The sequence below is a fragment of the Dendrobates tinctorius genome, unplaced genomic scaffold (genome assembly GCF_039654945.1).
Source record: "Dendrobates tinctorius isolate UK_male_01 unplaced genomic scaffold, ASM3965494v1 ptg000113l, whole genome shotgun sequence".
NCBI classification, from domain to species: domain Eukaryota; kingdom Metazoa; phylum Chordata; class Amphibia; order Anura; family Dendrobatidae; genus Dendrobates; species Dendrobates tinctorius.
The window spans coordinates 2227208-2248974 of NW_027361781.1; the positions used below are offsets into that span (position 1 = coordinate 2227208).

A 21767-nucleotide genomic window follows, 5' to 3' on the forward strand; every position below is an offset into this window, starting at 1 on the left:
GGACTGCTTTGGGACGTCCCATGGTTTCCTGTGTCCCCCAATGAAGCGATAGAGAAAGCAGGATTTTTAGTTGCTTACCGTAAAATCTGTTTCTCTGAGCCTTCATTGGGGGACACAGCGCCCTCCCAAGTTTAACAGCTCGGTTACTGCATAATATTGTTACAGTGTGGATTTGTGTTTTTATCTCATCTACAGATTACATCTCCTACTGCTTGCTCACTAACTGAACATCCTACTTCCTGTCGGTAGGGTGTACACTGCGGAGCAGGAGCTAACTTTTTTTCTGCATAGTGTCAGCCTCCTAGTGGCAGCAGCATACACCCCATGGTTTCCTGTGTCCCCCAATGAAGGCTCAGAGAAACAGATTTTACGGTAAGCAACTAAAAATCCTGTTTTTCAAGAAAGACATCCAGGCTCTTCTTAAACTCTAGTAGGGAATCACTCATTACCACATCATATGGCCGAGAGTTCCATAGTCTCACTGCTCTCACAGTAAAGAATCCGCGTCTGTGAGTATGCTTAAACCTTCTTTCCTCCAGACGTAGAGGATGCCCCCTTGTCCCCGTCACAGGTCTAAGAGTAAAAAGATCATTAGAAAGGTCTTTGTATTGTCCCCGCATATATTTATACATTGTAATAAGATCACCCCTAAGCCTTCGATTTTCCAAACCAAATAACCCCCAGTGTAATAACCTGTCTTGGTATTGTAGACCCCCCAGTTCCCTAATAACCTTGGTCGCTCTTCTCTGCACCCTCTCCAGTTCAGCTATGTCTTTCTTATACACCGGAGACCAGAACTGTACACAGTATTCTAAGTGTGGTCGCACTAGTGACTTATATAGAGGTAAAATTATGTTCTCCTCATGAGCATCTATGCCTCTTTTAATGCATCCCATTATTTTATTTGCCTTTGCAGCAGCTGCCTGACACTGGCCACTAAATGTGAGTTTGTCGTCCACCCATACACCCAGGTCTTTTTCAGTGACAGTATTGCCTCAGTATCAGTATCCGTTACCCCTGATTTCGGATCTATTCTCCAGAGTTAAAGGTGCTTGCTGGTTTACCAAGCTTGACCTCAGGGGGGCGTATAATCTTATCCGCATTAAGCATGGGGATGAATGGAAGACGGCGTTTAATACTCCGGAGGGACATTTTGAGTACCTGGTGATGCCTTTTGGGCTCACTAATGCCCTTTCTATCTTCCAGTGCTTCATGAACGATATTTTCCGAGACTTTGTGGATAAATTTTTGATTATCTATCTGGATGATATTTTGATCTTCTCCAAGGATTGGGATTCTCATGTGGAACATGTTCGGACTGTGTTCCGGATCTTGAGGGAGAATTCCCTGTATGTCAAGGGATCGAAGTGCCTTTTTGGGGTACAGAGGATTTCTTTTTTGGGATTTATTTTGTCTCCGTCAACTATTGAAATGGATCCGGCCAGGTACAGGCCATTTATGATTGGGTTCAGCCCACTTCTTTGAAGGCCCTCCAGAAGTTTTTGGGTTTTGCTAATTTTTATCGGAAATTTATAGCAAAATTTTCTAGTATTGCTAAGCCATTGACTGATCTGACTAAGAAGGGTGCTAATGTGTTGAATTGGTCTCCGGAGGCTGTTTCTTCCTTTCAGGAGCTGAAGCGAAGATTCACTTCTGCCCCGGTTTTGCTGCAACCTGATGTCTCACTCCTGTTCCAGGTAGAGGTGGACGCTTCTGAGATTGGTGCAGGAGCTGTTTTGTCCCAAAAGGATCCTGTAACATCTAAAATGAATCCCTGTGCTTTCTTTTCCCGAAAGTTCTCTCCATCTGAACGTAACTATGATGTGGGGAATCGGGAACTGTTAGCTATGAAATGGGCATTTGAGGAGTGGAGACATTGGTTGGAGGGCGCTAAACATCAAGTCGTGGTCCTCACTGACCACAAGAATTTGATTTACCTGGAGTCGGCCAAACGCTTGAACCCTAGACAGGCTAGGTGGGTCTTGTTTTTTACACGTTTTGATTTTGTGGTCTCTTTTCTTCCTGGCACTAAGAATGTCAAGGCTGATGCTCTCTCTAGGAGCTTCTTTGCTGATTCTCCTGTGGTGACCAAGCCTGCTACCATCTTAGGCGAAGGGGTAGTTCTTTCTGCCATCTCGCCCGATTTGAGACGTGCTCTGGAAGAGTTCCAGGAGGACAAACCTGAGCGTTGTCCCAGTGGAAAGTTGTATGTTCCTGACCAGTAGAAGAAGAGAGTGATGTCTGAAGTTCATTGCTCTGCATTGGCTGTCATCCAGGTATTTTTGGTACTAGAGATCTGGTGAGTCGGTTTTTTGGTGGCCCGCCTTGTCTCGTGATGTCGGGAATTTTGTGCAGTCCTGTGGGACTTGCTCCCGTTCTAAACCTTGTTCTCACTCTAGTGGGTTGTCGATGCCTTTGCCGGTTCCCAGGAGGCCATGGACCCATATTTCAATGGATTTCATCTCTGATATGCCTGTCTCTCAGAGAATGACTGTTATTTGGGTGATTTGTGATAGGTTCTCTAAGATGGTTCATCTTGTACCACTCCCTAAGTTGCCATCTTCCTCTGAGTTGGGGCCCCTGTTTTTGCAACAGGTGGTTCGCTTGCACGGGATTCCTGAGAACATTGTATCTGACAGAGGAGTTCAGTTTGTGTCTAGATTTTGGAGGACTTTCTGTTCCAAGCTGAGAATTCAGTTGTCCTTCTCCTCTGCTTTTCACCCTCAGACCAATGGGCAGACGGAGAGAACAAACCAGACCTTGGAGTCGTATTTGAGATGTTTTATTTCAGCTGATCAGGATGATTGGGTTTCATTTTTGCCCTTGGCCGAATTTGCTTTAAATAATAGAGCTAGTTCTGCCACGTTGATGTCACCTTTTTTTGTAACTTTGGGTTTCATCCTCGATTTTCTTCAGGGCAGGTGAAGCCTTCTGCCTGCCCAGGTGTTGACACTGTGGTGGAGAGAATGCACCAGATCTGGGACCAAGTGGTGGATAAGTTATCTCTCTCCCAGGAAAAGGCCCAGCGGTTTTCCAACCGACATAGGACCATTGGTCCCCAGTTTAAGGTTGGTGATATGGCTTGGTTATCATCAAAAAATATCGCTATGAAGGTGGCTTCTCCTAAGTTTAAACCTAGATTTATTGGACCTTACAAGATTTTGGAGATTATTAATCCGGTCTCTTTTCGTTTGGCTCTTCCTGTTACATTTAAAATCCATAATGTGTTTCATAAGTTCTTGTTGAAGAGGTTTGTTGAACCAGTAGTTCCTGGGGTGGCACCTCCGGACCCTGTATTGGTTGAAGGTAACATGGAATATGAGGTAGAGAAGATAGTGGAATCCCGTTTGGCTAGACGGAGACTCCAGTATTTGGTTAAGTGGAAGGGATATGGTCAGGAGGATAATTCCTGGGTCTCTGCCTCTGATATTCATGCCAAATGATTGGTGCGTGCCTTTCATCGGGCTCACCCTGATCACCCTGGTGGCGTGGATGAGGGTTCGGTGACCCCTCCTCAAGGGGGAGGTACTGTTGTGAGTTCATTTTCCCCTTCACCATTGCGGTCTGATGAACTCCCTCTTCTGGTGAAGGAAGGTAGTGAGGCTGATTGCCAAGTACCTGGACAGGATGATGATGACTGGGTGACGGGAATTACTGACTGGATATAAGGCAACCGACGCCCTTCTGCCTTGCTGGTGATCTCTCTGAGGGATTCTAGGAGACCAGTCTGATTTCTGCTCCTCAAAAGCTAAGTTTTCTGCGCTACTATTTGAATTTGTGTTTTGGTTTTGTTTTGCATTGTTTTCCTTGATTTCTGCCATTCCCTGCTGGGGTGAGCTGAATTCCTTTTTGCTCTGTCTTCAGAAAATACCTGAGTACTGATATAGTCTTTTTGAAGCCTAGCGTCTTCAGGGGTTTTTTCCCTATCAGCTGTTGGCTCTTGTTTTGATAGGGTTTTGGCGGATTACAGACAGCAGCTTTTCTATCCTGTCCTATCTAGTTAGCTTGGGCCCCATCATTTGCTCAGCCTATCTTTCTATCTGTGTGAGTGTTTTTTCATCTTGCTTCGCCCTCATTATATGTTGGGGGCTGCCTATTGCTTTGGGGTATGCTCTGGGGCAGTTTAGATTTCCCTTTCTGTCTTTAGGCTATGTAGTTCTCCGGCTGTGTTCGAGGGGTCTAGGGCACCGTAGGAACCCCCCACGGCTACTGCTAGTTGTTGTTGATAGGTTCAGGGGTCTGCAATCCGATAGCTGCCAACTTCTCTGGTTTTCAGGACTTAGCTAGTATTTCTGTTTTTGCCTCCTACGGTGACTCATTCATAACAGAGTGCCCCGTCATGCATAGGAAAACTTGTTGCTGATGGTTCTGGAGGCCTTAAAGGGGTTGTCCGGGCTTTTCACATAATATCAGTACATATCTGGGCTGCAGAATTATGACAATAAGTAATTTACTTTCTGTCACTAGTTTGCACGGTTTTCTAGATATTCTGAACAGAACGTCCAAGGGGGGGGGTGTTATGGCATTGAAATGAGAACTAGTCGTAACCTCCTACTCTACTCCAAACATGCCCTTTATAGCAACAACCCCACCCTCCATAGCTACAGGCCCTCCCTGTCCACATAAAGAAGCCTATCCCTCCTCACACAGTAACGAATTCTTCCCCTCCAGCAGCCTCAGTGCAGAGAGCAGAGAGCTGCTCCTCCCCCAGACACACACTGAACAGTTATCTATGGAAAGTGAAACTAGTGAGAAGGGAAAATCGTCCTGTATTCTGGGCCACTCCATGATTACAATACATAACTCATTATCAGTAATTCCTTCCCTCACTGTCCCAGGCTGCTGTCAGCAGTGAGAACAGACTGATGGCCAGTGATGGGGGTCTGCAGCTTCTGTTCTGCACAGGGGATGGCAGTCACTGATGTAATCTGTTGTGTGACAAAGCCTCTGCTGTGTGAATGAGACAGCTCTGTGTCACTGATGTCTTCACACAGCAGCAGATTTGGTGCAGTGTATGTGTGAGCACTGTGTCTCTAATGACACAAATACTGATGGGAGCAGCTTGTCCAATCAGCAGCTGTAACAGTGTGAAGTGTTGGGGGGGTGTATGTATGTATATATTGTGCTGCTTTCAGAAATACAGGATCACTGCTGTGTTCTTTCCAATGCTGAAATAATGATAAAGATGAGTGCTGGTGCAGTTTACTGCCAGCCAATGAGTGGGCAGTGGGTGGTGCTGGTCACTGGAGCTTGCTGGGAGTTTGGTGGAGCTTCGCACATACACTGCACCAAATCTGTTGCTGTGTGAAGACATCAGTGACACAGAGCTGTCTCATTCACACAGCAGAGGCTTTGTCACACAACAGATTACATCAGTGACTGCCATCCCCTGTGCAGATTAGAAGCTGCAGACACCCATCATTGGCCATCACACAGTCTGTTCTCACTGCTGCCAGCAGCCTGGGACAGTGAGGGAAGGAATTACTGATAATGAGTTATGTATTGTAATCATGGAGTGGCCCAGAATACAGGATGATTTTCCCTCCTCCTCACTAGTTTCACTTTCCATAGATAACTGTTCAGTGTGTGTCTGGGGGAGGAGCAGCTCTCTGCTCTCTGCACTGAGGCTGCTGGAGGGGAAGAATTCCTTACTGTGCGATGAGGGCTTCTTCATGTGAACGGGGAGGGCCTGTAGCTATGGAGGGTGGGGTTGTTGCTATAGAGGGCATGTTTTTGGCCCTGAGTGTATGTCTGAGGAGGAAGACAGTGGAGCTGATGATGAGACCCCTGAGAGAGAGCCGACCCTGAAAGATGTCTTTATGGTGGTGTCGTTTTGCAAAAGGACACTGACTAGATTGAATAGTCGGGTTGATAACATTAAAGAAGAAATCACTGGCATTAAGGAGGCACTGAACAAGGCTGATACTAGGATGGGTGCTGTGGAAGAGAGGGTTAGCACCACTGAAGACTCTGTAAACAAAATGCAGAAAACTCAGACTCAGCATGCTCAAAAGATATCAGAAGTGCACTTAAAACAGGACGACTTAGAAAATAGATCAAGGAGGAACAACCTTAGATTTGTGGGCTTTCCGGAAAAAGCAGAGGGCAGCGACCCCACCGACTTTATTGAGCAATGGATCTTATCCAAGATCGGCAGAGACACGCTCTCCAGGGTGTTCGCAGTGGAGAGAGCGCACCGTGTCCCCCTACGACCCCTCCCACCGGGTAGTGCTCCCCGTACTATGCTGGCTAGGATACTAAATTGCAGGGACAGAGAGACTATCCTCCGGGAAGCCAGGAAGCTGCAGGACCTCACGTTTAATGGAAGCCGTATAGAAATATATCCGGACTATTCAGCAGAGGTCCAGAAAATGCGGATGAAATTCGGCGAGGTCAAGAGAGGAATGAGAGCGCTGGGAGTGAAGTATTCTATGATGTATCCTGCCAAACTGAGAGTTGCAGTGTTGGGGTCTGTTCAGTTCTTCCCGACCCCAGAAGAAGCCGTCAAATGGATGGAGAACAATCGCTCCAAGCTGGGAGCAGAGAGAGACGGAGAAGGATGAAGTAGAGACTCTCGGACATATATCCTTTTCTCTTTTTGATGTGGTGCCCCGAGGTACCTGGTTTTTTCAGAACTATTTTTTAGGGGTATTGATCCCCGGACGTTTTTGATTATTATTGCAATATCCTTGTTTGAAAATGTTATGCGGCCTGATGAGTACTGTTGAGCATTCTTGTTTTTGATGGTGGGAGCGACGGACGCCAAAGGAGCGGAGGAGATTCAGTGGCTTTGTATGGGTTTGCAATAACTGGGTGCTGGCTGTACCCTCTCTCGTTGGAAAGAGAGAATCAGCTAGATTGGGATAGAGGGGAGGGAGGGGGGAATGGAGGGAGACAGGGAGGGCCTTGTTATGGGGTAGTTCATATACTGCAATATAATATAGTGACCATAGGAGCTTGGTTACATTTTATATCTTTAGGACATAATGAGTGGTGATGCAAAAATCCTAAGTTGGAACATACGGGGAGTGTCTGATCCAAATAAAAGAGCGGCAGTTATGGCAGAAATTAGGAGGCATAGTCCAGCTATCACATGTTTATTGGAAACCCACTTAATTAAAGGAAAGGAAAACTGGTTGGGGGGGAAAAAATGGATCGCTCGGGCCTATCACTCTATGTACTCGGCTTACGCAAGGGGAGCATCTGTACTGATACACTATAGTACTCATTATGAAGAAATTGATTCTTGCATAGATAAAGACGGACAGTTTGTCTCTTTGCACTGTCGAATTTCTGGAATATGCATAATTGTGGTGGCCCTCTATATTCCACCCCCATATTCGAAAAAGAAACTGCAGGAGATCTTTGAATGGATTGGGGGGAGAGGGGATTGTCCAGTGCTAATATTAGGAGACGTTAATAATGTTATGAATGAGTTTTGGGACCGGGCGGGTACTGCGGGAAATTGCTCTAGGAAAGACAAGATGACTCCATTTGGGATATATGTTAGCGAAATGGATATGATAGACTTATGGAGAGTACGTAATGAGGGGAAAAAATGCTTTTCGTGTTATTCGACCTCGTATCACACTTTATCACGAATAGACTTAGCACTGGGTAATAGGGGCATGGACAGAATGGTTGGGACGGTGGAATACTTACAGAGACTTATCTCCGATCACAGGGCAGTTGTGGTTAGTCTGAGAGTGGGAATAGGGAAAGGGAAGAGAGCAGGGGGGACAATTCACCCGGAATGGCTCAAATGTTTAAACATGGGAACTATTAAAAATGATATTGTTGAGTTTTTTCAGTTAAACGAAGGTACTGCGGATCCACTTATAGTATGGGATACCATGAAAGCTTACTTGCGGGGATTATTCATACGAGATATTTCGAGACAGAAGACACGAACGAGGCAAGTAAATCAGGAGGCAGCAGATAGGCTCAGCAGAGCAGAGGAGGAAATGATAGTTAGACCTAATACCGATACCCAAAACGCATTAAAAGAAGCACAAGAGGAAGTAAATAAGTTGTACCTACAGGGGATAGATAAGAAAAGGGCATTCCAAAAAGCATTGTTCTATGAAGAGGGGGAAAAGGTGGGACACTTATTATCAGTGATTACTACAGCGCAGAAACAACCCTCACAAATATACAAAATTGTCACTAGAGATGGGGCAGTCCATAAGGATACTACCGAGATTTTGGATTGTTTTAAGGAATACTATGTAGAACTGTATACTTCGGAATTGAGGGCCTCGGATCTGGAGATGGATAGATATTTACAAGAGATAGAATTACCTAAGTTAGATGATATTGATAAACAAAACTTGGAAGAATTATTTACTGTGGAAGAGGTAGAGAAGGCTATCCTATCATTAACAAATGACAGATCACCTGGATCTGACGGGATCCCAGGAGAAGTGTACAAAGAGTTAATAGGAATTGTAGCACCCAAACTTAAGCATGTATTTGAGGTAGCAGTGGAGAAAGGGGTATTGCCAGGATCTATGAGGGAGGCTGTAATCGTGGTGATTCCTAAGGAAGGGAAGGATGCCTCATCCGTAGAATCCTATAGACCAATCTCATTATTGACATCAGATGTTAAAATACTAGCCAAAATGTTGGCTATAAGAATGTCTAGAGTTGTCCCAAAATTGATACATCCAGACCAATCAGGGTTCTTACAAAATAGATCCACCGCCATTAACCTGCGAAGACTTTTTTTAAATATTCAAATCCCAGCAGATAACAGGGGGGAAAGGGTGGTGGTCTCGTTGGATGCACGAAAGGCATTTGATAGGGTAGAGTGGAAGTATTTATGGGCAGTACTGAAATGCATGGGATTTGGGCATAGATTTATCTCCTGGGTTAAGTTACTGTATGTAGACCCCAAAGGATTTATTAGGATTAATGGGGAGACTTCGGAGGCATTTGGGTTGTTCAGAGGAACTCGCCAGGGATGTCCATTGTTGCCGTTATTGTTTGCTGTAGCGATGGAACCGTTGGCGGTTAAAATTCGTAATTCCAAGGAAATACAAGGCTTTAGATATGGGGAATTGGAGGAAAAGATCGCCCTATACGCGGACGATATACTCCTGTTCTTGAAAGACGGCGGAAAAGCACTGACTGAGGTCATGGACCTTATAGGGAAATTTGGACACTTTTCCGGATTGAGAATTAATTGGGACAAGTCATGTATCATGGGGGTTGATAGAGAGCTGGGAGTTCGAGATGAGGGGGGGATAGCTGGACACTTGAAAGTAGTTAAGGAATTTAAATACCTCGGAATATGGGTATCTATGCCTGTGTCTAGATTTCTCGAACTAAACTTGGACCCATTACTAGTTAATTTTAAAGTTAAGATGACAGCATGGTGTAAGCTAGTACTGTCAATAGTGGGGAGGACAAATTTAATTAAAATGATTATGATGCCTCAGTTGATGTACGTCCTCCATAATGCCCCGGTTTGGATCCCAAAGAAAAAATTTTACAAAATTAACACCATTTTTAGAATTGATTTGGGGGAAAAAGCAAGCAAAAATTAAATTGGAAATACTGCAAAGGGGGAAGGAAGAGGGTGGGTTGGCGGCGCCAAATCCATGGATATACTTTGTAGCAACACAGGGGCAGCACTTTAGGGGCTGGAGAGAAGAGGGGAATTTGAGCGTTATGGGGAGAGTTTTGGCCCAAATGACCAACAAGAGAACACTGGTACAGAGTCTAGAAGCAGGAAACTTCGGGAGATTAGGGAAGGACATGCCCACATTTGGACTAATGCACAAAATATGGCAGCATATCAAAATTCTTAGAAGAGTTGAGGAATTGATGACATACACACCTATCTGGGATAATGTGAACCTTTCTGAACTATACAAACTGAAGGTCTTTAGTGATTGGGAGAGGAGAGGTTTGCAATATGTGTGGCAACTATTGGAAGGGTCTGAGATCAAGTCTTTTACTGTTTTAAAAGAAGAGTTTGGACTCCCATGTAGTGGGGAATTTCGATATTTTGGTCTCAGGCATGCATTTCAAGCGCAGAAACAGATAATGAATATGACGGTACAGAGGGATGTGGTATTGGATTTTGTGTGTGCGTCCGGGGGTACGAGAGGTGTTATTTCTACCATCTATAGAGACTTATTATATTCTTACTTGGCTGGGTCTCCCTTAACAGTAAAATCTAAATGGGAGAGAGAAGTGGGGGAAATAGTAGATGACACATGGGAGTCTATTTTAGAGTATATACCTAAACTCTCTTTGAGTGAGCCAGGTAGGATATCGCAACTATATATTGTACATAGAACATATAAGACTCCAGAACTTATGAGGAAAATGGGCTTGAGGGATAACGCGGAATGTCCAAGATGTGGATTTGAACCTGCGGGAATGCTTCATATGCTTTGGTCTTGTCCACGACTATCATCATACTGGGAGGAGGTTATAGGGCTTGTTGAGAAGATATACCGATGTGTTATAGGAAGGGACCCGGTAACGTGTGTGTTGGGGTATGTGGAGGAGGTGTCGGTGGGGAATGCCTATAAGTCCATCATAGCAAAACTCTTATATATTGCCCGTAAGCTGATAGCTCAAAAATGGATCGATGCTGAACCCCCAACGGTTGGGGAGTTTGTTACTCGTGTGAATAATGTAATTAGATTGGAGGAGAGAATTTATAGAAGGCGACATACGGAAGTTCACTTTGAAAAACTCTGGGCCATGTGGTTACAGTGGAGACAATCACATTGAGAAAGTCTGTATTGCAGCTGGGAAGGGGGGGGAGGGAGGAGGGAGGTGGTTGGGGGTTAGTTTATCTTCTTGACGGGGAGGAAATTGAATGTCGTGTAAATCTCTATATGCAATGGAAATGATTTGTAAGATGTGCTTGAATGTAATTATAACGACATTTGAATATAATAAAAATCTTTGGTTTAAAAAATAGAGGGCATGTTTGGAGTAGAGTAGGAGGTTACGACTAGTTCTCATTTCAATGCCATAACACCCCCCCCCCTTGGACGTTCTGTTCAGAATATCTAGAAAACCGTGCAAACTAATGACAGAAAGTAAATTGCTTATTGTCATAATTCTGCAGCCCAGATATGTACTGAGATTATGTGAAAAACCCGGACAACCCCTTTAACAGGCCAAGAAGAAGCCAGCATAGTGATAAAAAGTGGCACAACTAGTTAAGGTGCTCAAGTAGAGTCCCAAACCGAAAAGTATAATCAATAAACTTGGCACTCAACTTTGAAGAAGTGAAGCGAATTGTTAATGCAGTCAGACAAGTAGTACATAAATCCAGACGTTTCGGTCAGATAATGACCTTCATCAGTGTACAGTAAATAAAGGTGCAAAAGATTTACAATTTAAACAACAAAAAAAAATAAAGGAACATACCAATATGGGAGATAGTGTTCAAAATAATGTTTGGTCATACATAAATGTACGGAGACATTTCCTCCAACCTGAGGAATATCAGTCATAGACTAATAGGACAAACACAAGTAATCCATTACAATCCATAAACAGAGAAATTCAAGTATTCTATTAAATAATTCAAAACATTTTATGCAAATATAAGGGGAAGATATCTGGGGAGGAGAAGGAGGGGAAAAGGACCTACCTGACTGCTTTTTTTGTATGGAGTATATGTCAGAGAGTTATGACATGACGTGTCACTTATAAAGTATATCCTGTGGACAAGTGAAATATGGGGAGTGGAAACGAGTTTAAAGTGGTAACTGTGAGACACCCACCTAAATAATGGAACTTGATCAATAGGAAAGTGCAGCAAACTTGTTAAATTTTAAATGCTAGAAAACATATTTAAAGATAAATTAATTCAGACTGCTGAAATATACAGTGGGGAAAAAAGTATTTAGTCAGCCACCAATTGTGCAAGTTCTCCCACTTGATGAGAGAGGCCTGTAATTGACATCGTATGTAGACCACAACTATGAGAGTCACAAAGAAATCCAGAAAATCACCTTGTCTGATTTGGCAAAATTTATTTTGCAAATTATGGTGGAAAATAAGTATTTGGTCACTTAAAAACATGCAAGATTTCTGGCTCTCACAGACCTCTAACTTCTTCTTTAAGAGGCTCCTGTGTCCTCCACTCATTACCTGTAGTAATGACACCTGTTTGAACTTGTTATCAGTGTAAAAGACACCTGTCCACAACCTCAAACAGTCACACTCCAAACTCCACAATGGTGAAGACTAAAGACCTGTTGAAGGACACCAGAAACAAAACTGTGGCCCTGCACCAGGCTGGGGAGACTGAATCTGCAATAGGCAAGCAGCTTGGTGTGATGAAATCAACTGTGGGAGCAATAATAAGAAAATGGAAGACATACAGGACCACTGATAATATCCCTCGATCTGCGGCTCCATGCAAGATCTCACCCCGTGGGGTCAAAATGATCACAAGAATGGTGAGCAAAAATGCCAGAACCACACGGGGGGACCTAGTGAATGACCTGCATAGAGCTGGGACCACCGTAATAAAGGCTACCATCAGCAACACACTACGTCGCCAGGGACTCAGATCCTGCGGTACCAGTCGTGTCCCCCTGCTTAAGCCAGTACATGTCTGGGCCCATCTGAAGTTTGCTAGAGAGCATTTGGATTATCTAGAAGAGCATTGGGAGAATGTCATATGGTGTGATGAAACCAAAGTAGAACTGTTCGGTAGAAACAAAACTCGTTGTGTATTGAGGAGACAGAATGCTGAGTTGCATCCAAAGAACATGATACCTACTGTGAAGCATGGGGGTGGCAACATCATGCTTTGGCGCTGTTTCTCTGCAAAGGGACCAGGACGACTGATATGTACACGGGTACATGAAAGAATAAATGGAGCTATGTATCCATCAGCAAGGGCATTGAAGATGAAATCTGGATGGGTCTTTCAGCATGATAATGATCCCAAGCACACAGCCAGGGCAACGAAGGAGTGGCTTTGTAAGAAGCATATGAAGGTTCTGGAGTTGCCTAGCCAGTGTCCAGATCTCAACTCCATAGAAAACATTTGGAGGGATTTGAAAGTCCGTGTTGCCCAGCGACAGGCCCACAACATCACTGCTCTAGAGGAGATCTGCATGGGGGAATGGGCCAACATACCACCAACAGTGTGTGCCAACCTTGTGAAGACTTACAGAAAACGTTTGTCAACAAAGGATATAACAAAATATTGAGATGAACTTTTGTTAATGAAATGACTAAAGAACAGACCATCATTCAAGCTTGCTTCTTCTTGTATAATCAATAAACTTGGCAGTCAGACAAGTCGTACATAAATCCTGACTTTTCGGTCAAATAATGACCTTCATCAGTGTACTACAAATAAAGGTGCAAAAGATTTACAATCCAAACAACAACAAAAATTTAAAGAAACATACCAATAAGGGAGATAATGTTCAAAATAATGTTTGGTCATACAAAAGATTTCCTCCAACCTGAGTAATATCAGTCATAGAATAATAGGAAAAACACAAGTAATCCATTACAATCCATAAACAGAGAAATTCAAGTATTCTATGAAAGAATTCAAAACATTCCATGCAAATATAAAGGGAAGATATCTGAGGAGGAGAAGGAAGGGAAAAGGACCTACCTGCCTGATATTTTTTTGTATGGAGTATATGTCAGAGATATGACATGACGTGTCACTTATAAAGTATATCCTGTGGACAAGTGAAATATGGGGAGTGGAAACGACTTTAAAGCGTATAGTGGAATATGGAGTGGTAGGCATTTAAAATGCGAGACTAGCTCTATATCACCAACGTTTTCATATGTAATGCCTTCATGCGAACCCCCTTTTTTACATATCGTAGATACGGCTCACTATAGGAACCATGGCGGATGCGCTGCATATTCCACTATACGCTGTGTTTCTCTGCGTTCAAGTTACAGGCCCCCCTCGTTTATATTTACAGTGGGGGAAAAAAGTATTTTTTCGAGGTAGGCGTCTCCTGGGAGTTGGTTAAAAAAAATAATACATAGGTAGATACAAGTCTGGGTCAGACCAGTGTCTGCCTCCTACGTGACACTAAGCCAAACTAAGCAGTTTGGTTACCAGTTGGGGGGGTGTAGCATGTTGTGGAGTAGACAACTTAGATTGTATTTCTTAGCGTCAGCTTTCTGGTGGGAGCAGTGGACACCCATGGTCTCCTGTGTCCCCCACAATGGCTGTGATAGTAGCAAAGTGCTAGGCTTCTTTTTTTTCCCATTTTTTTTTTTTTGCATTTACTAACGATGCTTTGTTTTTCCATTATAAGGTTTCCTTATACCTATTTAAAGAATTACCCCTCCATCAATGGAGACCCAGCGCCTCTGAAATAGGCATCATCAGGGACTGGCTCATCAGTCACAGCCTGTGTGAGGTGGAGAACAAGCTGTCCTGCATCATCCTCGAGGGTCTGAACTGGGGCATCACTGACACGGTACGGGCCAATAACTGCAAAGTAAAGCTGCAAAATCGGGCTGATGATGGATTAACCCCTTTAGGACCGTGCAGTTTTCAGTGTTTGCATATTTGTTTTTCTCCTGTCCTTCTTGCAAGGGGCCATAGTTTTTTTTTTCTTCCCATTGACATAGCCATATGAGAGTTTATTTTTTTGCGTCAGAAGTTGTATCTTTGAATGGAGGAAACAGACTTTTATGGACTTTTTTCATTTTTCACTCTATTTTTAAACTGAGAAAAGTTTTTTTTTTAAGTCGTTCCTAAGGGTCCCAAAACTGCGATTGCCTGATCACTTATGTTATATTCTGCAATACTACAGTATTCAACTTTATAGGGTAATTTTATGGTCTCCTATGGAGCCCATCCAGAGGTGGAGGTGGAGTAAGATGTCAACCATGTGGGTGTACAACGGGTCCCTGTCTGCCAGGGTAACTCATCATTTCCCCACATTTGCAACGGCAAACAGTCAAGTTTCATGCCTCTGTTGGCGACTGTGAGCGGCATAAACATGGTTTAATGGCAGGTGGCCGTTAGAGGCAGGTGCTGGCTGTATGACACAGCCGGCACCTGCTCGGTATGGATCGAGCTCAGCTCTTGAGCCTGCTCCATACATCCCGCATGCAACCTGTGTTCTGAGACATTTATGGAGCATGTCCAAGATATGCTATAAACGTCTTGATAGATCCGTCTGCCGCTCACCTGTTAGATCCGTCTGCCGCTCTTCTGCTAGATCGCCCTGCCGCTCGTCTGCTAGATCGCCCTGCCGCTCGTCTGCTAGATCGCCCTGCCACTCGTCTGCTAGATCGCCCTGCCGCTCGTCTGCTAGATGCCTCTGCCGCTCGTCTGCTAGATCCCTCTGCCGCTCGTCTGCTAGATCCCTCTGCCGCTCGTCTGCTAGATCCCTCTGCCGCTCGTCTGCTAGATCCCTCTGCCGCTCGTCTGCTAGATCGCCCTGCCGCTCGTCTGCTAGATCGCCCTGCCCCTCGTCTGCTAGATCGCCCTGCCCCTCGTCTGCTAGATCGCCCTGCCGCTCGTCTGCTAGATCGCCCTGCCGCTCGTCTGCTAGATCGCCCTGCCGCTCGTCTGCTAGATCGCCCTGCCGCTCGTCTGCTAGATCGCCCTGCCGCTCGTCTGCTAGATCGCCCTGCCGCTCGTCTGCTAGATCGCCCTGCCGCTCGTCTCCTAGATCGCCCTGCCGCTCGTCTGCTAGATCGCCCTGCCGCTCGTCTGCTAGATCGCCCTGCCGCTCGTCTGCTAGATCGCCCTGCCGCTCGTCTGCTAGATCGCCCTGCCGCTCGCCATTCTGGTCTTTCTTTTCTGAACTTGCTCCAGTTTGTTGATGTCTTTTTTAAAATGTGGTGCCCAAAACTGGACACAATATTCCAGATGAGGTCTGACCAAAGAGGAGTAGAGGGAAATAATGACTTCACGTGATCTAGACTGTATGCTTCTGTTAATACATCCTAGAATTGCATTTGCCTTTTTTGCTGCTGCATCACACTGTTGACTCATATTCAGTCTGTGATCTATTAGTATACCCAAGTCTTTTTCACATGTGCTGTTGCTTAGCCCTATTCCTCCCATTCTGTATATGCTTTTTTCATTTTTATTGCCCAGATGTAGTACTTTTCATTTTTCCCTGTTAAAAACCATTCTGTTAGTTGCTGCCCACTGCTCCAGTTTATTTATATCTTTTTGAATCCTCTCTCTCTCTTCTCTAGTATTAGCTATCCCTCCTAGCTTTGTGTCATCAGCAAATTTAATCAGTTTACCCTCAATTCCTTCATCTAAATCGTTGATAAAGATGTTGAACAATACAGGGCCCAGGACAGAGCCCTGTGATACCCCACTTGAGACATTCTTCCAACTGGATGTGCAGCCATTTACGACCACTCTTTGGGTCCGATCACTAAGCCAGTTATGAATCCACCTAACAGTTGCCTTGTCCATTCCATACTTAGTCATTTTTTCAATAAGGATTGTATGAGGTACTTTGTCAAATGCTCTGCTGAAGTCAAGATCTACTATATCTACAGCATTTCCTTGATCCACCCAATCAGTGATTCCGTCATAGAAGGAAATTAAGTTAGTCTGACATGACTTATTAGTTACAAACCCATGCTGACTCTGTTTAATCACTTCATTCTTATCCAGGTACTGGCATACATGTTGTTTAATAATTTGTTCAAAGATCTTTCCTGGTATAGAAGTCAGACTCACCGGCCTATAGTTGCCTGGGTCCACCTTCTTCCCCTTTTTGAAGATAGGAACAACATTTGCTCTTCTCCAGTCTTCTGGGACTTCTCCTGTTCTCCAAGAATTTTCAAAGATTATGGAGAGGGGTTCAAAAACTTCTTCTGCTATCTCCTTCAGTACTCTGGGGTGTAATTCATCTGGACCTGGAGACTTGAATTCATTTAGGTTAGCTAAGTTTTTCCTCACTATCTTTCTGTTTATAGATATCCTGGATTCTTCTATTCCCTTAATAGGACAGTGAAGAACAGTTGATGTTACATTTCCTTTCTGAGAGAAAACAGATTGAAAATAGGAATTTAAAAGCTCGGCCTTCTCAACATCCTGTCTTACCATTTCATCATTTTCATCCTGTAAAAATCCTATAGCATCTTTGACTTTTCTTTTACTTTTGACATATCCCCAAAATCCTTTATTATTGCTTTTGACATCTCTTGCGAGCCTCAATTCATTGTCAGCTTTAGTAATCTGATTTGTGCCCTGCAGGTTCTGCAGACAGCATTATTTTCTTCTTTAGATATGCATCCCTCTTTCCATTTTCTAAACATTTTTTTCTTCCTTTTTAGCATGTGCTTAAGTTCTGTGTTCATCCATCCTGGTTTCCTTAAATGCTTCCTATTCTTCCCTCTTTTCAGAATTGTTAACAATTGTGCTTTGAGAATTTCATTTTTCAAGATTTCCCATCCTTCCTGGGCATTTTTGTCTTTAAGAATATCCAGCCATTGGATCCCTCCAATTCTCTTTCTGAATCCCTTTAAAATCTGCCTTTCTGAAATCTAACCTTGACGTCTGAGTCTTCACAGGTCTTCCACCTCTAGTTATCCAAAATTCTAAAATAGCATGGTCGCTACCTCCTAGGGTCCCAGCCACTTTTACCTCCTCAACCATTTCCTCCCTGTTTATAAGGATTAGATCCAAGGTAGCAGTTCCCCTTGTTTTCTCCCCTACCTTTTGGAAGATAAAGTTGTCAGCAAGAGAGGATAAGAATTTCCTTGACCTGTTAGTTTTGCCTGAGAGAGATTCCCAACAAATGTCTGGATAGTTGAAATCTCCCATGACAACTATGTCATATTTTTTGGAGAACTTGGCCATTTGATGCATAAAGAGTTCATCCATATCTTCAGCTTGCACAGGCGGCCTGTAGTAAATGCCTACAATCGTGTCCTTTCCATTGTTCTGTCCTTGTATTCTTACCCAAACAGTTTCCACAGAACTCCCATTCTCTCAAGCTTCAATCTCTGTGCAGATATACGCATTTCTAACATACAATGTGACACCTCCTCCTCGTTTATCAAGTCTGTTTCTTGCAAATAAGTTGTATCCTTCTAGCCTTGTATTCCAATCATGTGTATCGTCCCACCAAGTTTCAGTGATTCCAATGACATCATATTTCTTTTCCTGTGTTAGTAGTTCCAATTCTCCATGTTTGTTGCCCATGCCTTGTGCATTAGTATAGAAACATTTTAGTTTGTGATTGGTTTCTCTTTCTCCAATATTTGTATTAATTAGATTCTTTTGTCTTTGTTCTTCCTTTCCACTTCTAATAGCAGAGTTCTCAATAGCATTTGTCAGGTGTATGGCTTTTTCTGGTCTTTTGCTTCCCTTCCCATGTTGTTCTAGTTTAAAGCTCTCCTTACAAGTGTAGCAAGGTGACTTTCAAATACATGTTTTCCAGTCTTCGTAAGGTGCACCCCATCTCTAGCAAGTAGTCCATCGTATAGGTAATTCACTCCGTGATCCAGAAATCCAAATCCTTGCTGACGGCACCATCGCCGTAGCCAGTTGTTCACCTGCAGAATCTTATTCCACCTCCTTGTTCCATGGCCATCCACTGTACATGGGGCACTGACAAGAGGCAGAATTGAGGGCAGACGACCCCCATTTCTCGATATTTGCTCTTTACGAGACTACTACCTCAGGTTACCCTGTAATCTTATTCTTCATGTGCTGATTTCCTTCACAGTTTCTTGTGGCTTCTACCAACACACAGATGCTAGTCTGAACAAGCTGAGCTTGAAAACTTGGCTGAATGCTCATTTTTTTTTTTTCTATTAAATGAATTAAATCTTATTTTTCTGTTAACAGAAAACCCTGCATCTGGATCATCCCGTGCACGTGGAGGTGGCACTCATGGTCCTGGAGGCCTATCAGAAATTCATCTCTGACAAACCCTACACCGGGATCATCTCTGAGAGCATCAAACAGGTGATTTATGGGGGTATCAGAAGTCCACCAGGTGGTAAACCACGACATATCGGACCCCACACCGTCAGCTCCTGAGCTACTAACAGGCTAAGGGATGACGTGGCTCCTAACAAACAGTGAGACCACTGTCTGACGAGCGCATTTCCCAGTCCATATACCGACCACAATGAGGTTTTTTTTTTTAACGACACCTACTTTTAAAAACTTCTAACATAAACCATTAGACGTTAGAAGACTTGATCAGTAGTTGCTGAGACCCCAACACTTTTATACATCTCTTACGGTGTCAGATTGATTTAAAGGGGTGCTCTCTCTAACCCCTTTCAATTTGCAGGTCTCTGTATACCCCCAAACCCCTATTTTTTACAGGGAATGTCGTAGCTATCCAGATATCTGGTTATCAGGTGGCCACTTGGATGAAAGGCCAACCATGTAATCCAAGGACGGCTGGAGTGTGCCAGAACTGGAGCTCTTCATATAGTTTAGACATTGTTTCTTGCTCACAGATGGAGTCCAGAGGTCACCTTTATAATGCCAGAGGTTGTGGACAGGGGTTGTTTTTATAAGAAAAAAAAGAAACCACCAACTACATGAAATTGGCGACCACTTCTTGTACCGATGTGGTAACAGTTCGGTGTGATCTTCAGGTGTCTTACTTGGCCAACATAGTCCGGACTGGACAGACTCCAGAAGCGTCCTTTAACCAGTGGTCCTGGGATTTGGTTTTGAGACTTAAGTTGCACAGAAACGACCGTCCGGAGCAGATTTGTGACGCTGTCCCTGATTTGACGGAGGCCAATGTCCTACATCCGGTATTGAAGGCCGTGAAAAACGGGGTGCCTATAGGCTGCTACATCGCCCTGGCCACCGCTTCAGTGGGACACAGGTAATTCACTGCCATATGTGTGTATATATGTTATATATATATATATATATATACTGTATATGTTCTTCGCTGACTTCTGTGCCTCGCGCCTCTGCAGTGTCGATAAGTTTTGTGTAGAGGGAGTGACCATGCTGGGCGACCTGATACAAGCAAAACATCTGCGTGCCGCGGTACACATTTTGGATAAAGTTTTGCCCATGTTTTATCCATGTCCGAGCTACCTCCTGAAGAATGAGCCGTAAGTTTACTTTATCTTCTTCTTTCAAGCCCTTTAGAAATCAGGATTTTTTTTAATTTTTACACTTTTTGTTTCTTATTTTTGTTCCAGTACCAAGAGCCATAATTTTTTTTTCTCTGCGGGACGAGTTTTGAGTGACGCCATTCACTTTATTATATAATGTATTGGAAAATTTTGAAAAAAAAATCTAAGCGGATTGTAATTGCAAATTCAAATGTAAATTCTCTATTTTTTTTTGTTTTTTTTTTAATTTTAGCCACTCATTGTATGGTAAAAATTGCCCCCACAACATAATTTGTCCAGGTCGGTATGATTACACCGATATCAAATTTGTATGTATTTTTTAAAATATTTTAGTTAATTTGTACAAAAAAAATTGTCGCCAATTGCTGAGACCCGTAAACTTGCTTTTTTTTTATGTCAATGGAATTGTGTAAGGGCTTGTTTTTTTGTTTTTATTGATACCATTTTGCAGATCATGTCAATCATTTTTTTTTTAGATTTTTTCTTTTTGCTGGTTAACTTATGAATTATATTTTATGTTTTGATAGATCATACTTTTCTTGTACACGATGATACCAAATATGTCTATTTTAAAAATTTTTAAAATGTTATATTTCAAACTGGAAAATTTTGAGATTTTGAATATCTACCGTAAAATCTTTCTTGCAGCCTTCATTGGGGGTCACAGGAAACCATGGGTGTATGCTGCTGACACTATGCAAATGCAAAATAAGTTAGCTTCTCCCCAGCAGTATATACCCACCAACTGGCACCAAGTTAAACAGTTAGTGAGAAAGCAGTAGGAGAAGCAACAGGTATACAACAATCATAACATAAAAAGAACCACCAATAAATAAGGGCGGGTACTGTGTCTGCCAATGAAGGCTCCGAGAAAAGGATTTTACATCAGGTACCCAAAATCTTAATTTCTTTAATGTTTATTGGGGGACACAGGAGGAAACCATGGGATGCCCAAAAGCAGTCCCTAGGGTGGGTAAAAGAGTGGTACCCTGAAGTCAGAGCTCAGGCTACAGCAGCTTGCATCACCTTTCTACCAAGATTCGTGTCTGATGAGGTGTAGGTGTGAGCCTTATAGAACTTGCAAAAGTTATGAATAAAGACCAAATCCCAGCCTTGTAAATCTGTGAGGTTGAAGCGTGGTGACGGACGGCCCAGGAGGCCCCCACTGTGCGAGTGGAGCACTCGGTGACCCTAAGTGGACGTGTTCTGTCCCTTTGTCAGTAAGCTTCCAGAATGGCAGAATGAACCAAGAAGACAATGGTAGACTTGTAAGCAGCCAAGTCTTTCTGAGGACTTTCGTGAATTATGAACAGTGATTCCGCATGTCTGATGGGTGCTGTCATGGAAAGCTCCAAACAGCAGAAAATGGTCGCACTCCAAGGGATGAATTATATTCATTTATTGACACATAAATTACATGTCAAGTCGGTGTAGTGGTGAAAAGTGCAGAGAGGCTGACAACGGCTGTTTCGCGCTATCAAAGCGCTGACCCGTAGAAGCGCTTTGATAGCGAGGAACGGCAGTTGTCAGCCTCTCTGCACTTTTCACCACTACCTCGACTTGACATGTAATTTATGTGTCAATAAATGAATATAATTCATCCCTTGGAGTGCGACCATTTTCTGCTGTTTGGAGCTCAAGATTGATTGCTACGAGGTCAAGCACCCGGGAATAGCTTAGTGTGGATCTAC

At 43.5% G+C, this 21767-nt stretch overlaps 1 protein-coding gene across 1 annotated transcript in view; it reads left to right on the forward strand.

The window, feature by feature from the left end:
- Positions 1–21767, forward strand: part of EPG5 (ectopic P-granules 5 autophagy tethering factor) — a 134295-nt gene that overhangs the window by 32643 nt on the left and 79885 nt on the right. The window contains exons 14-17 of the mRNA XM_073589774.1: positions 14286–14450; positions 18809–18928; positions 19576–19814; positions 19912–20052. Coding sequence (XP_073445875.1) covers positions 14286–14450; positions 18809–18928; positions 19576–19814; positions 19912–20052 — 665 coding nt within the window. The remainder of the gene's footprint in view (positions 1–14285; positions 14451–18808; positions 18929–19575; positions 19815–19911; positions 20053–21767) is intronic.